The sequence below is a fragment of the Narcine bancroftii genome, chromosome 3, assembly GCF_036971445.1.
Source record: "Narcine bancroftii isolate sNarBan1 chromosome 3, sNarBan1.hap1, whole genome shotgun sequence".
Taxonomy (NCBI): Eukaryota; Metazoa; Chordata; class Chondrichthyes; order Torpediniformes; family Narcinidae; genus Narcine; species Narcine bancroftii.
This window is the reverse complement of record NC_091471.1, coordinates 351,291,852-351,308,138: the sequence shown is the minus strand read 5'-3', so window position 1 is coordinate 351,308,138 and position 16,287 is coordinate 351,291,852. Positions and strand designations below refer to the sequence as shown.

At 38.5% G+C, this 16,287-nt stretch overlaps 1 protein-coding gene across 14 annotated transcripts in view; it reads right to left on the bottom strand.

Moving 5' to 3' along the window:
- helz (helicase with zinc finger) overlaps positions 1–16,287 on the bottom strand; it is a 266,938-nt gene that overhangs the window by 204,670 nt on the left and 45,981 nt on the right. For 12 of the 14 annotated variants that reach the window (XM_069929767.1, XM_069929772.1, XM_069929768.1 and 9 more), the window contains 4 exons: positions 11,701–11,922; positions 7,812–7,848; positions 5,633–5,757; positions 2,203–2,259 (listed from right to left, as the gene is read on the bottom strand). In XM_069929767.1, coding sequence (XP_069785868.1) covers positions 2,203–2,259; positions 5,633–5,757; positions 7,812–7,848; positions 11,701–11,904 — 423 coding nt within the window. In that variant the 5' untranslated portion in view covers positions 11,905–11,922. Of the gene's footprint in view, positions 1–2,202; positions 2,260–5,632; positions 5,758–7,811; positions 7,849–11,700; positions 11,923–14,802; positions 14,827–16,287 lie in introns of those variants that run through there. The other 2 variants (XM_069929774.1, XM_069929778.1) reach the window with 2 other exon arrangements.

Below are 16,287 nucleotides of genomic sequence, written 5' to 3'. Positions count from 1 at the left end.
TTTAGTGTTCTAGTATGAGTTGTGTAGCAGCACCAAGTGGCAGAATGTAAAAATATACAAGTTAAATAAGCATGTAGTTGAAGCAAAGTAGTTTAACGCAAGATTTATACTTCTATGTTGACTAAACCTGCATTCATCATGTACAGGAGTAAATTACAAGAGGACAGCCCATAATAAATTTTGAAAAAAACCTTGATCTGTATTAACAGCTAAACAGGAGAGAAGCATGGATTCCTAAGATTCAGGGCTGTGAAAGGATGTCTTCCATGAAATGATAAACTGGCTAAATCTATGAATGAAGGACAGTGCAAGTTATTAAAATAATGATGCGACTCAGTTGGGGAACTGTGCACATTTCCAAAAAATTGTTAGCCAGGACTAACGACATTCAACTAAGGGACAAAATCTGGCATATATCCTTACAAAAGAACATAAAAAGGGAAAACCAGCCCAATGGATTACCAGCTATTAAATTAAAGGACAGCATCATTAGTGTAGTGGTTAGCACAACGCCATTACAGCACCAGCGATTGTCTTCTTTCTTTGGCTTGGCTTTGCGGACGAAGATTTATGGAGGTGTGTGTCCACGTCTGCTGCAGGCTCGTTGGTGACTGACAAGTCCGATGCGGGACAGGCAGGCACGGTTGCAAGGGAAAATTGGTTAGTTGGGTTGGGTTTTTCCTCCTTTGTCTTTTGTCAGTGAGGTGGGCTCTGCGGTCTTCTTCAAAGGAGGTTGCTGCCCGCCGAACTGTGAGACGCCAAGATGCACGGTTGGAGGCGAGATCAGCCCACTGGCGGTGGTCAATGTGGCAGGCGCCAAGAGATTTCTTTAAGCAGACCTTATACCTCTTTTTTGGTGCACCTCTGTCTCGGTGGCCAGTGGAGAGCTCGCCATATAACACGATCTTGGGAAGGCGATGGTCTTCCATTGTGACAGAGGTTAAAATCCCATACTGTCCGTAAGGAGTCTGAATGTTCTCTCTGAGTCTTTGTGGGTTTTTCCCGGCTCCAGTTTCCTCCCACCATTCAAAACGTACTGGGGGTTATAGGTCAGTTGAGCAGCACAGGCTCATGGGCTGAAATGGTCTGTTGCCATGCTGTATGTCTAAATTTAAAATGTAAATTTTAATTAAATCTAAAAAAAATTTAAATTGCAACCAGAGGCTGGTAATCAAGAAAGATTAATTCAAATCCCTCCACAAGAGCACAGAAGTAGTCATTATCCATGTGGATTCAGAAGGCTTTTGAAAAGGTCCTTTATGGTGTATGTATGTTAGATCACAAGGAATCCATCAAACTATACTCACAAAAACCTAACTGATTCCTGAGGTTAAAGAAAGCTACAATCTTAGTAGGCCTGGCTTATTTATATTCAGTCTGGGCTCCACAGCAACCACTCCTGTGACCAAGATTCCATTCTGTCCCCCGGTGCAGTCTGCATAGAGATGGATGCTCTTCTGTGGCAGTGTGGGCTTTTCCCCAGTGCTTCGGTTTCCTCCCAAATCCCAATGAGATACCAGTTAGTAGTGAAATGACCACAGTAACTTGCCTCAGTGTCAGTTCTTGTTATTGGGCATGAGAGATAAAGGATTGCAAGGGAATTAAATGGGGCAATGGGATTGCCCTGGAAGTCAGCAAGCACTTCATGAGTTAACCGCCATCTTCTCTGTTAACAAACGAGTTCAGTTAGAGAGGAACAAAGATCAATTTTAATGAAATATCAATCTTATGTCTGCAAAGATTAACTGGTGAGTGTTTCCAACATTTCTGGTCCAAAATTGTATTTACAGTATGGATATAATTTTGCTTTTGTATCAATTACATAATGATAAAACTGATGCCAAATGTTCCTGAATGTACTGAAGGATGTGAGAGTGCCTTTGGAATGCCAAAATTTATGGAGGTTGGAGACGTTAAACAATGACTAATCCACTGCCTGTAAAAACACATATTCCTAAAGCTATTGTTGAATGTGTTCTGTCCTCAGTGATAAATAATGAATCTTCAATAATTCTACGAACAGGATTCCAGAGGCACGCAATACAGATCATTGCCATAACAAACATCTCGTTGATCAGTTTGAATTAGGCCAAATTTTATTGATGGATTATTTTTATACCCATGCCATGCAACCAAAAGGTGTGACAGAATGAGTTCAAGTATTGTTAGAAACTCTTTGTTAAATCCTAACAGATTACTCACCTCCATTTCTGCAAGTAGTACTTTCAGTCTGGTTACATCTTTTGTTATCAACCCATTCTGGAGAAAATATTGAAGAAAATATCACAATTTAGTATCAAATGTTTAAAAATATAACTTTTCCCAAGGATATATCCAAACTCTGACAAATTAGCCCTCAGCAGGACCATGCTGTCACTTTGACACTGCAATATCTTCCACAATCACAAACTATACCTTATATCTTGACTGCTATTGCTGTGCTCAGTTAAAGACCGAGAGAATAAAATACGATTGAGTGCAAGATACAATGCAAAGCCCATTAGAACAAAATGCTGGAAAAAAAATGGCTGTGCTCCTTCTTAATTTGATAACACACTGATATCCATGTAAATCTGTTAACAATTGAAGTCTATGCCATTTTATTTTGAAGAGGATCTGAATTCTGAACCCAGACAAAAATAACATTTGCATCTTCATTGTTCATATTTTATTCATCATATGGGATGACATCTACTTGTTGCTTAAACATTATATATCACTGGGACATTTAATCTTCTTAATTCCCTTGACACTTTAGGCACATGGACATTCTTAGCGCAATTCAAATTTTCCACATTGCAGATAGTCAAAATCAAAATGCAGCTGGTGATCAATGTAAAAACCATAATTCAACTGAATAGCACTCTGATATTACTGTCCTCTGGCACCTCAAAGCTGAATAGTAACAAGTAGAAAGTCACCAGGCAGACCATCGTCGACCTTCTCCAACTTGTACAAATTCCTATCTAGTAACAACAATGTCCCCTAATCAGGCTGTTTGATTAATCAGGCTGATTAATCAGGCTGTTTGATTAATCAGGCTGTTTGATTAATCAGGCTGTTTGATTAATCAGGCTGTTTGATCACTCATTGTCTATGTGCTGATTCTTATTGGCAGAGCTGCTTATACCCTCATGGAACAAGAGAAAGAGATCACCAAATGTATTTTATTTTTATTGTAACAATGACAAATATCGTGGTCATTCCAGTCTGTCAGTCGAAACTCCACCACAAGAACCATGTGAACCATGATCTTAGGGCTACTCTGACTGCAAATAGTGAAAATAATGAAATTTAACTTTCTGAAGGAAACAAGATGCTGTGGCTTCCAGAGAGCTTTTTGACTTTCACAGAAAAGTGGCAAATTATGTCAAAAGTGGGATGAAATGGAATGGGATAGACTTGCATGGAACATAAAAATTCACATGGGCCCAGTGGCCAAACAATCCCTCCCATGGCAATATGATTCTAGTCAAAATAAACTGGCAACTGATTCTCAGCTGATACAACCAGCTACACGAACATTATACTGTGACCTTACAGGGTTCACTGTCACTAGTAAACTCAATAGGGTGTTCAAAGAATTCAAAATGGAAGTAAGAATAGCCATTTGTTCTCATCAAATTGCCAAATAAGAGATTATTAAAGGAGGCAGGAAGGTGAGATGGTAAGTGGCAGGAGGTTTCAGAGAATCAAACACCAGCAATAACATGTTGGACTGCCAGCCGACTTCTGCACTGAAAACACTGTAATAATTATGGTTAGGCTACAATTGAAAAAAGTAATTATTAATATTAAATTTCAAACATTGCTCTTATTCTCAAATGTGACCTTACCACTTCACACTGTCAGAACTGGTGACCTATTTCTGATTACAGGCATACCCTGTATAACACGGTTTTGTATAGTTTTAATATAATGCGATTTATAATTTTAATATAGTAATAACCAAAAATTGCTAAAATTTATTAATATTGCATTATCAACAGTCCTGGTTGGTCAGTCAATCTTTGTCCCCAGCAGTTGGTCCCTGTCCCGAGCAGACAGTCACTGTCCCAGCCGGGGAGTCACCATCCAGAGCCAAAGGCAGGCATCCAACGATCACCTGCCTCTGTGACTCTGCAGCCCTGAGACTGCCTTCACCCCCGCTCCCTCCTCACCTGACAGATCACACACAATGAGCATATTACATTGAAGTGCATTGTATAATGCTTTGAACAGTGCGATTTTTCCTAGCATTGAACTTGCTTGGAATGTATTAACCATGCCGTCCAGAATATGTCTGTATTTTGGACATGTTGGAAAAACTGTTGCTCAACAATAACCATTTTGGATACCCTGGTTAGAGCTTTCCATGCATTAATTAAGACTCTCAACAAAATGAATTCTGCACAAAAAATCCAAACAAGTTCTGCTTTAGTGTTATGTCCAAATAGAGTATTTTCAACATCCATTGATCATAAACAAAATCAGGATGTGTTCTTATAATAGATATTAGCTGTAATACAAATGTGTATTTGTCTAGAAGCTTTCCATGAATTTAATGAAAACTGCATTGATTTATTAATTTCATCAGGTTAGTTAAAGTTGACCATGTTGAAGCAATCTGTTTAATTTTGGCCTTTAAGTTCATAGCAATTATTTGATTTTCTCCTCTGCTTTGATTAGTTAACAGTTCCAATGGCATGGATAGTTTTTTTTTTTACAGATGACTTCTAGTTGTTGGCTACATGACAGTAATATTCAGCAGTTCAGTCTTTTCCTGGAAGTCACTCTCACGATTTGTTACGGTAATGGACAAATTTGCCTCCTGAAAGGGGCTGAAGACAATCTTGCATTTCAGGTGAACTACAAATGCAAATTGAAATATATCCCATTACCTAACTTTCTACAACATTTGTAATGAATGGCAATCTGGCAATCAATGAGGTGGAGCTGTGGAAGAAGTGGGGTGGCTGGTCGTTTGTGCACTCGATACAGTTGTTAACTTAAAATGACGAAATACATTTGAGATTGATTGCACAGGGCTGGCAACTTTGTTGTCTCCACATTTAATGGGGGCAATGGACTGAAATTATGAAATAATTTAATTTTTTTTATTTAGTTGGTAGGAAAGTAGTTCAGAAGAAACTAACTAAATGACTGTTTCACAGGAAAGGGAGCCCATAAACTTTGAGAAGAGTCCTAAGGGGGCTAAAGCCAAAAAAAGATTGAGAATGGCTGCCCAAGACTGTAACTGGATGAATGGCCAACATACGAGTGTGTCTGCAGACTACTTCACGACTCACTTCAGTTATGTATGCCAGATTTGTCCACAATCTCTGCCTATTTTTTTTGTTGTGAATCTAATAATATCCTCCTAACACTCCTGAACCAAGTTGAAAAGTCTTTGAAATCATTCAGGAAGTTTGTGATAGAGGGTAAATTGTGAACCACTCACACAAACTTCTCATTGGTTAGTTCAAATGAAAGGCAATAAAGGTCCAGAAATTATAGTCCTGTAGAGTGCATGGCAATAAAACAAAAATGTTATTAAAATTGGGCACCTCATCATTTAACTACCACTTAGTTTGTACAATATCAATACAAGAAATTATGGAGGGGAAAATAAAAATCAATAGACACAACCTACCAAAGATTCCCCCATCAAGGATTTTGATAAAATGCTGGACACTGCTTGTAACTTCCCTTCCACGTACATGCAGCGAAACACTGCTTGCAGTGTGCCGTCTCCCTTGGCCAGAGCCTCTGCCAGCACTGTAGACACAGAAATATAAACCTTGCTTTACTTCACAGACTTTGTTCCCAAAAGTCTGTCAACAGAAATTATCAACTGAGAACCCAAGAGATCAGTTATTCCGTCAATTATCAAAACATTATTTCCTAATACCCTTCAGAGTGGTAAGATCTGTTGATCAGCAAAGATATGTGAGGGTTTTAGAAAAAAAATCTGTGAAATCATCAGCACATGATCAGGGGTGGCCAAACTTTTAATTTAGACATACATAACAGTAACAGGCCTCTGAGTCCGTGCTGCCCAATTAACCGACACCCCCAGTACTCATGAGCCGAAGTGGCCTGTTACCGTGCTATATGTCTAAATTAAAAATTAAAAGTTGACCACGCCTGATCTAGATGAAGTGAGAGGAAAAAAAGGTAACCAGGTACAAGGAGTAAAACAGCACAGCTTGCACTCCTGTTTTCTTCATAAAGCAACCAATCTTCCAGTAACTGCAGTGACAAATTCATCTCATCCAACACAGTTCTGGCCATGAGAATTATACAAAATAGGCAATCAATCAAGCAATGTCAGTGGCAAGTGGCAATGAGAATTCTGATTGTTTTTTTTTGATAAATTGCTTTTGAGTTATCACAAAATATGGATCGAAAAATTAGTACATCAAATATAATTGAATGACTGAAGTCGAGTGACTCGAAATGGCCAGTTGGATTTGGGGCTTGGGGGGGAATCAAGGTAGTTTGGTCAATAAAATTAAGCTCAGAGCAACAGAAAATAAATAGGCTTCACCTTAAGACTACTGAAGTTACAGAATCAATCCTTAGGAAAGCATTAAAATCACTAACAGAAATGCAATAAAGAGAATGAAATGGGTTTCAAGAGAGATTGAGGAATACAATAATAAAACCAGCATTGTGACTGACACAGGAGATAGGCATGTTTCAACCAACTACTGTTGGTGTAGCAGTTAGCGCAATGCTGTTCCTGCGCCAGCGATCAGGACCAGGGTTTGAATCTTGCGCTGTCTGTTAGGAGTTTGTATAGTTTTCCCATGTCTGCATGGGTTTGTAGGTTAATTGGGTGTAATTTGGCAGCACGGGCTTATGGGCCGGAAGGACCTGTTTCCATGCTGTATGTCTAAATTATAAATATACTACTCCATACAGCTCATAAATTCTAAAAATGCACTGAAACTACCCCTTAGATAACAACAAAACATAAAAAAATTACTATTTATAGCACAGAAAATACTATCGTGCATACAAATTTTAATTCTTGGGAGAATTTTACTTACTTAAAACTAGATTGTGTGTACACCAGCATAGTACGATCAGAACCCTGGAAAAAATCTAACCTGAAGTGCTGAGAGAACAGACTGCAGTCAAATATGACCAGGTAAGGTAATAGGATTCAAAGGACAGATATTAAGTACATAGCAAGTCATGCAGATGAGAGTGCAAGTGAGAAGAAATGCAGGGACATAGTCAAAAGGGAACAGAGTGGAAACCAAAAACAAGGATACGACTGGGGTGTAATGAGAGAGAAACTAGGGAGAACAAACGTGAAAATAGCAGAATATAATGAAGAGGTGAAGAGGGAGGGCAAAAGGGAGTAATAGGACAAAAAGAATTACAATTTACGATTTGGGCTCAATCAATTTCATGGGAAATTACTTCTAATTCTCATTCTTGAAGAACAGTCAATGAACGAGTCAGCAAAGATCTAATATTCCCACAATCACTCCACTAAAAATGGGGGGAAATATCAATGCTCCATTTTCACCACAACAAAAAAGTCTAATATTAACAACAGTACAAGTATCATTCTCAATCATTTAACAAGTTTAAATACTGGACAATTCCACTGAGCTGTGGAGATTTGGCCAAAAATATTAAGTACTAAAAATACTTTGAAGTTTCACAAATATGTGCAAATGGATTCTCATTGGCTTTTGACGCTATCTAATGTGATGACTAGTTGACGATTTGAGGGTGCACAAAACATCCTTTATCCCCGCGAAAAATACAATTTTATGTCATTATTTATATGAAAAGAATGATTCAGAACATACCAATTTTACAGTCTTCATCAGCCTGGTCATAGTTTTTCTGCAAAAGAGAACAAGTTATCTTTAACTATGTTGCTTCATGATAACCAATATTAATCAATTTCTGCAAATAATCTTGATAACATGCTCTTAAAAGGGTCTGTGATGTGTGAATCAATTTAACATTTCAAATACGATAAACCATCATTCTCTATTGCAAAAAAGGAAACAAACTACTTAAGAAAATTAACAAATTGAGCAGCATCTGTGGGGGAAAACAATTGCCACCATTTCAGATCGAGAGCCCCCATCAGGTCCTGACGCAGGATCTCAACCCAAAATGTCAAGATGCTGACAACTCTGTATTTAAATACTGTTTCACACATATCAGTTTTGGTTCTTTTTTTTCTCCCAATTATGTTAATTCTTTGTCCCTCTCAAATTTCAGCAATGGGAACAGTGTCTATCTACACTCATCTCCCTCAATGAAATAATCTAACTCTTTTATCGGCCCCATATCTCTGCTTGTAAACATTCCACTGCTCACTCTAATGGAACTTTTTTTTTGGTGTTCGCTTTTGTGTTTGTTACCAGTTTTACTCACACTTTCCCTCTGCCTCCCTTTCTTATTTACTTCTATTAACTTTTTTGGAATCATTTTCTGCTCAATTTTACTCGATGCTTTTGATCATCCTGGTAGATCTGCCTTTAATTTCCCATCCTCATGGGAAGATATTCCAAATGTAGCTGAAATATCTCTACTTTAATGGCATTTTTTGATTGGTTTTGTCTACAATTCCAAATTTAAATTTAAGTGTAACAAAATAACAAGTGCAGTGAAAAGTGTTTTCTGCAAACAGAAACAGGTTATCTCTCACATTCAAACAGCTGTTCAGAGAGCATAATTTACAGAGTATAGGATTACAATGAAAATGAAAATCAATTAGCATCAACCAAAGGCAGCATGACAGCACTGCCTTGGGGTTCATTCAGGAGCCTGATAGCTGCAAGGGGGAAAATGTCTTTAAGCTTGAGCCATATCTGCTTACCCCTTTAAAATGAGTGCAAGACTTGCAAATAAACTAGAAAAACAAAATAAAAATAAAATGTGTCTGACTTTTTCATGAAACTGTATAATCAATGGACCAATTATCATGTGCAGATTTGAGTTTCTGAAAACTTCAGACAACATGCAATGATCAGGAGCACAGTAAATAATCTAACCAAATATGTTCTGATGTGAGTTGCTTCAAAATTATATTACAACACTGTATAATTTTAACCAAACTTTTCACACATTCCATATGAAACATTGAAGAGTGAAACACCAAGTTGTACTGAGCCAATTTTGCTCTGTCAAAATCTTACTGAATTTTACCTTCAAGTAACAAAGGACCAAAATGAAAAAGGTTTTGATGGACTCAACAATGTTCTTCTGGTTGAAGGATTGGAAAAATATATTTTATTTGGACAAAAAAGCATTCTCTCTCAGGAAAGCAGAAAACTGCTAGCATTGCAATTTTAATGAAAAGGACAACAATATAAATGGCAAAAAGGAGAATCAAGCATATTAATTATTTGATTCAAAACATCAAATGGTGCAATAAATTAACTTTGTTCGACCCCAAAGTGGAAAATGCACCATATTGAGCAGGAATACTTCTGTAGTGTGGATTGTGGAGGGTCATGTGGCCTCTCCATCTCAAACCTAGTAGGAATCTGGATTGTGGAAGGTCACGTGATCTCTCCATCTCGTACCTAGTCAGAAGTCGCATGACCTGCCAATCAACTCCGCCCACTCACCTGATCATTGGCGCTTTAAATCAATTAGTGATTACCTGGGCAGACTTCCCAGCTTACTGCACTTTAAAAGCTCACCACGCGCAGCAGCCCATGCTCTTTGCCCCTTGGTCCTGACTATGAACACTGCTCCATGTCAGGACGTGAACTGTGGACATCGCTGCAGAAGTCTTTGGTAAGGTGTGCACTGCACTTCGAGCATGACCGTAGTATTGCGTGGGAATAATTAGCACGGAGCTGCACCCTGTTGCTACAGGGAATTGGGAGTGTGTGTTGAAATCTCTGTCTTGTAAGTGTGTGCTAGTTACTGAATATTACTGCACGTACTTAACGTAAAGAGAGAGAGAGGAGGCGGCAAGGGGTATCAGAGGTCACTGTATCTGATGTTAATGCCTATACAGTTTAATATCAAGAGTTGTTTTGTGTCTTCCCTGTTATGGTCCCCCCCACGTGTCCAATAAAGATCATCCTTTGTTTGTAAGCCTGTGTCTGGACTCGCTTCTTTGTGAACCCATCAAATCCGATTTAAATCTCCTCTAGATCTGTAAAAGTTATTTATTCAGATCCAGAACTTTAGGAACTGAGTTACAGGGAAATGTTAAACAGGTAAGGACTTTATTTTGTACATGCTTACTCGTAGAAGAGGGGAGATTTGATAGAGGTATACAAAATTATAAGGAGTACAGGCAGAGTAAATGCAAGTAGGCTTTTTCCACTGAAGTTAACTGAGATACAAACCAGAGGACATGGGTTAAGGGTGAAAGGGGAAATGTTTAGGGTGAGTTGTGGGAGTGTGGAATGAGCTGCCAGCTGTAGTGGTGAATGCAGCCTCAAGTGTAGCATTTAAGAAAAATTTGGACAGGGACATGGATGGGAGAAGTAATGGAGGGCTATGGACTGGGTGTAGGACTGTTGGACAAAGCAGAATAGTTTGGTACAGACTAGAAGGGTCTGCTTCTGTGCTGCAACATTCTATAGTTCTAAGGTTCCAATAAAATAGGATTGGTATAGAATTAATGTAAATGAATTTGGTGGGCCAAAGGGGCTGTTTTCATGCTGTATGAACACAACAGTACAAGATAAACAAAGCAAACAAGGTAAAAATGTACAAAATAAATAACTTCAGTGGCATGGTGGAGCAAGACGTGCCTCGGGCTGTATGTTTGTTCTGTAGATTCCTTCATCATAAATCTCCCACAGCACAAATTTTTCAGTTGCAGCACACGTTTGAGACAGTTGGACATAGAGATACGGGAGAGTACCTGGACTGTTTGCTCTTGGGCTCAGAGTTATGGGTAGAATGCGCTGATGTGACCACTGTTGTTTAGCAGAAACGTAATCCAAGGTAAACGAAGAATAAGGAACCACAGAGGACATCAAATGCAGTGTACTTCTTAATTGAAAGGATAATGATTCTCAGAAAATATCCGGAATGCAAACAACTTGGAAGGGGAGATTGACTGAAGAGAGAAGGTATTACATATATTATGCACTATAAAAATTAGTAAAAATCTCTGTACTGTCACTGATTCCTCAATTTAATACAGGAGATTACTTCATTCCAAACAACTAGAAGATGTAATTGTGTTGATTTCTTTATTAAAAATAAAGATTCCAAGAGTCTTTACTTTGCACCATTTTGGGAGATAGCCTATCATTCTCATATGGTGCTTTAAATACTTTGGTCCTAGTTTTTTGATCAACGCAGAGAACTACCTTTCCTGTTCAAAATAATTATCTAGTATTGCTACAATCACAATAGTTCTCAGAAAATTCAAGGTCATAGCCCCACCTAAGTGTCAGTTTGCAAGCAGACACATTCAAGTCTAATTATAAACAAAACTGTCAATCACCAGACATTTCAACAAGATTTGTTTCAAGTGGAACAAGAAAGTCTGCAGATGCTGTGATTGCAGTAAAAACACAGAAATGCTAGAGGAACTCAGCAGGTCTCGCAGCGTCCATAGGAGATAAAAATATATAACTGACATTTCGGGCCTTTGTTGAAAGTAGAAAGTCTGAGCACGCCATCTGCTGCCCAGCTTTAGTTGTAGAGCAAAAGTTGCACTTTTATCCTAATTTGTGTAGTATTAGAACAAAACATATTACTCACGAGTTGCAACAAGCAGGCTATCCTGTAGAGAAGGCATTCAATTTGAATACGGACTAGTTCTGGTTGGCATGATGTGGTCGTGATGGAGGGGTTGCCAAGTGTGATGAGCGCTTCGGTGCAGTACTTTGTTGCCAGTTCATATTCCTGCAATCTCAGACATTCAAATGCTTGTTCACATGACTTTTCTGGTCTCCTGTATGCCATGACTCAGCAAGCAAAATGCTAAAAAAAATGTAGAAATTGTTAATTGTGCATGTGTTCAATTGCTAACAGTATTTTTTTTAAGATAGCCAAGGGCAAAAATGCTTTGCTAGTATTTGTTAATTTGGTCTAGATTCAGATTTCACATTCCCATCACAGGTGCTTGGGAAATTACCAGCCTTGAGGAAAAGATTTATTAATTTAATAAACCTAAATCAACTTTTAGCCGCTGAAATAACCAAGTGCAAACTGTCTGCTGTATAATGTAGCATCTGCTTCAAAAATACCTCCGTGGTTACATTGCATTTCAGGAGATCCTGAGGCTGCAAGAGGTTTTTATAAGTGCAGATCTTTCTTTTCTTTCTTTAATGAATGTGTTCTTTCATTTTTGGTTACATGTCTTCCAATTTTATTTGTTCATCACTCACTCCCAGGCCACCAGCTGCACAGGCCTTTCAACCCCATTTAAAACCTAACTCCTTGAACAAACCAGACCTGTCCCAATATCTTCTCGTATAACTTGGTGTCAAACTTTGACACCTTTCCTGTGAAATATACCTTGGGATATTTTACTGCACAGTAATACTGCCTGAAAAACACACATCATCCTTCCATTTTACACATTTTTTATCTGAAAGCACTCAACAAGATTGCAGATTCCAGAAATTAAACTCATAGTTCTGCAGAGGTTTGAGATCACTCAACACACACTTGTAATGAAATTATCATTCAATGCATTACTCTACTTGAATCATGATGGAGTGTCAGATAACTGCACCAATATTGTAAACTAGCAAGAGCAGTCCAGTTAACAGTGTAGCAAGTTTAGTTTTAGCGCTGAAACTAAAAGGAATAGTATGCCTGAAAAGGAACACTGATAACCCCGCGCAGTTAAAAACAAAACTAAATTTTAACAATTATTCCTAACCCTCTGAGAAACCTGATTGATATCTTCTCTGGAATGTCTTCTCCCTAAAGTAACCGTGGACCTATATGCACATAGAAACCTATTTTTTAACTACGCTCCCCATCTTCCCTTCCCACCTCCACCCGCCCCCCCCCCCCCCCCACCACTCTCTACACAGAAAAGACAGAATAATGCTGGAAAATGCAAATGAAAATGGTTTTACATCAATATTCTCACTGATGGAACCATTACAGATGATTATAATGGAGGAACAGTGACATTTGTAGGTGAATTATTTTTGAATATAAGTTTGGTACTATATGTTTTTGAAACAGCTATATTTATTCCTTTGCCTGTTAGGCTGAGGTGGGAAGGTGCCCAGGCAGAAGCTCGTCTAATCACGTTCAGCAGTACTAATCGTACAGGCAATGCTCTCTCCTGGCATACAAAAGACTATTTGTGTTTTGAAAAAAGTTGGATGCAGTATGGCTTGTCAGTTATGTATTCCTCTTTCGAACCCTTGGTTCCAAGTAATTTTATCTTTTCTCATTTACTGAATTAGGGCAAGGATTGTAGTTTACACAAAAGCAATGGAGAAACTCAGCAGGTCACGCACCATTCTTTCTGTAGAAAAGATAAAAGCCCCTTTCAAACTGCAGCATTCCTGGGACCCGGGTGTAATTACTGGGTTGTGGGTGCAGGATACACCTTTCAAATCGCAGACCTACCTGTTAAATCGCCAACCCAGCGATTTAAGGGCAATCTCGCCCCCGCGATTACATAGTAAGTGACGCATCACGCACCCACAGGAACTATTAGCCATCAGTCTCCCCCACCGTCAATCACCCCACGGTCTCCCTCCACCCCCCGCGCCAGCGACCTCTCTCCTCCCCCCATCCGCAGCAGCGACCTCTCTCCATCGCCCCCCCCACCCCAATCGTGGCAGCAGAATCTCAGCGCTGACATTACCAGAGTAACCAAAATGACTAGATTCAGTGTGTAATAAATAGACGATGCATTTTTCTTGTTTATTTTCCTTTGTGTGAAAATATTGTTTTATGGTTTTATTGTTTTGTATATGATGAATATTTATGGGTATTGTAGGGAGGTGGGTAGAGGGGAGGGAGGGAAGGGGGGGAAAAGGGGAGAAAAGAACACTCTGTAAAATTAATGAGATTCGTTTGTATATATTTTGGTTGATATGGTTCACAGTGTGAAAAATAAAAAATTTAAAAAAAACAATGACATTCATATGTTGGGTGGAGGAAAGGCCCTTTGAAATATTGACTTCTTGGAATTAAATTTGCTCACCCTCCCTCTCCACCTCTGATCCCCCAATGTACACCTCTGATATTCCCTTCCTACAATCAGTTCCTTGGTTTTGGAGACGTTAAGTGTATTGTGGATGTTGGTACACCATTCAGCCAAGTTTTCAATCTCCCTCCTGTATGTTTACTCATTATCCGAGTAGAAGCCCAGGTAAGTTTTACTGGGTTCCCTGACCACCTCTGATGTAGGTCAGGTTGACTCAGTTGGACCATTTCAAATTGCCATGTAACTGGGTCATTAACCATGCAAATTGCCTGTTTAACCCCATTTTATATGGTAGTTTGAAAAGGCCTTATAATGTATAACCAACATTTTTGGCTTGACCCCTTCGTCAAGGCATGAGCAAAATTCATTCAGGTACCTGAATAAAGCGAGGGAAAGAGGCAAGGGTAGGAGCACAGGCCCTTAGGCAAGACATCAAAGGTGGATATGAGAGGGCTCAAGAAGAAAAGCCTGAGGATTTTATCATTCCGACACTCTTCATCCAAATTCGATGGGAAGTGCACAAATATCATAATTTCCACTCCTAGAATGAATTGACAATGTCGTGTGATGTACTCCCTCTGCCACACCACCCCTACCCGCACTGCATCTGACATACACAATGAACACCTAGGGTACCAACAGAAACACAAAAAGCATGTCAAAGGGAACATAAAACATACCTCAGTCATTTCAACCTCCCAAAGCCTGAAGAATCAAAAGCCTCATTCAAATTGCAAAATCAGGGGCATAAATACAAGTGATATCTTCATCCTCAAATTCCCACAGAGTCAAAGGGGCAAGTTTCTTGACCTGAAATCAAGGCATGATTGGACAACTTGGTGATGCTCAGGAATCCACGTTCAAAACAAGTGTCACTTCAGAAAAGCACAAGATGGCATCCAAGGACCAACAGTCTAAACTGAAGGGAAGTGGAAAAAGGATGGGGAAATAATCAACATTGATTTTGTTTGGGTAAAGTGCCATATTCCTAAGAGTAAACATGTATACAGCTTTTGTGTGCATTAGAAAGTGTGCACAGGTAAATCAGGTCAACCATTTCATACTTTGTGCGTGTAGAAATGCTTCAGTTTAGAAAACTAAAACAATGCCTGCTGATTTATTCTTCATGACTTTCAGCCTCTTTACACTTTGAAAAAGGAACACAAATTCGGAGTAGAAAATTAGTCCAACTCTGCATATGAATAAAATTGATTCAGATTTGATAGAAATCTCAATTCTGTATTCCCATTCACCTGCAATAACCTTTAAGTCATTTCTTATCCAGAATCCATCCATCTTTGTCTCAACAATTCAACAAAATAATATTTAGATTTCAAATGTAAATGTCACTTTTCTCCAAAATATTTTAAAGTTAACTTGATTAGTTTATGCCTAATGAATATTTTTTGGATTCTATAAGCCACCATCATTCATCAAGGTGACCAACAATCAAAGTTTCTCCTTTACCATCCTTTTGTCCTGATCTATTAGTTGGACAACTACAAATGGTTCACAAGTTTTCTTAGCATTCTTAGAAACAAAATGGAAAAGCAAAAGTGAGCCATGTTTCACACTTTAAGATGTTAAACAATAACATCTGGTTAAAATTAGGTAGACTTGGATATTGAGAAGTGGACTACAGTTTAGAAAAACTCCTCCCATGTTAAAATTTATTTTATTGGCAATCAGAATGAATTTAATTATCTGCAAACTATATGCAAGCTAAGTATTTAGAGACATTACCAGAGACACTAACTCTTAAACTTGCACATATTTGAACTGCTGATACAAGAGCAGGATCAGTTATTTAAAGTCTGTCGACACCAGGATCTGTAGTGTAATTCAAAGTCTTCTACAAAGAGTGAGGAATGAAACAAAAGAATGGAAGCAAAACTATTTACTGCAGAAACATTTTGTGCAACTCATTTCCTTCCCTTTTAAGCAATAACCTTTACAAAACTTAAGTGTGAACAAAACAGTAGCTGAAACACTGTATCATATCATGAGTCAGAGGTTAAATGCTGGGAAAGGAAAAGGTCTGTTGTCCATTGGAAAATAACAAGATAAATTACAAAACATCACAAGTGTAAAAGATTAGCGCCTGATGTGTGTCTTTAAAATACGTATTTACACTACATGTAGATAAATATAGCAATTCATTCTGA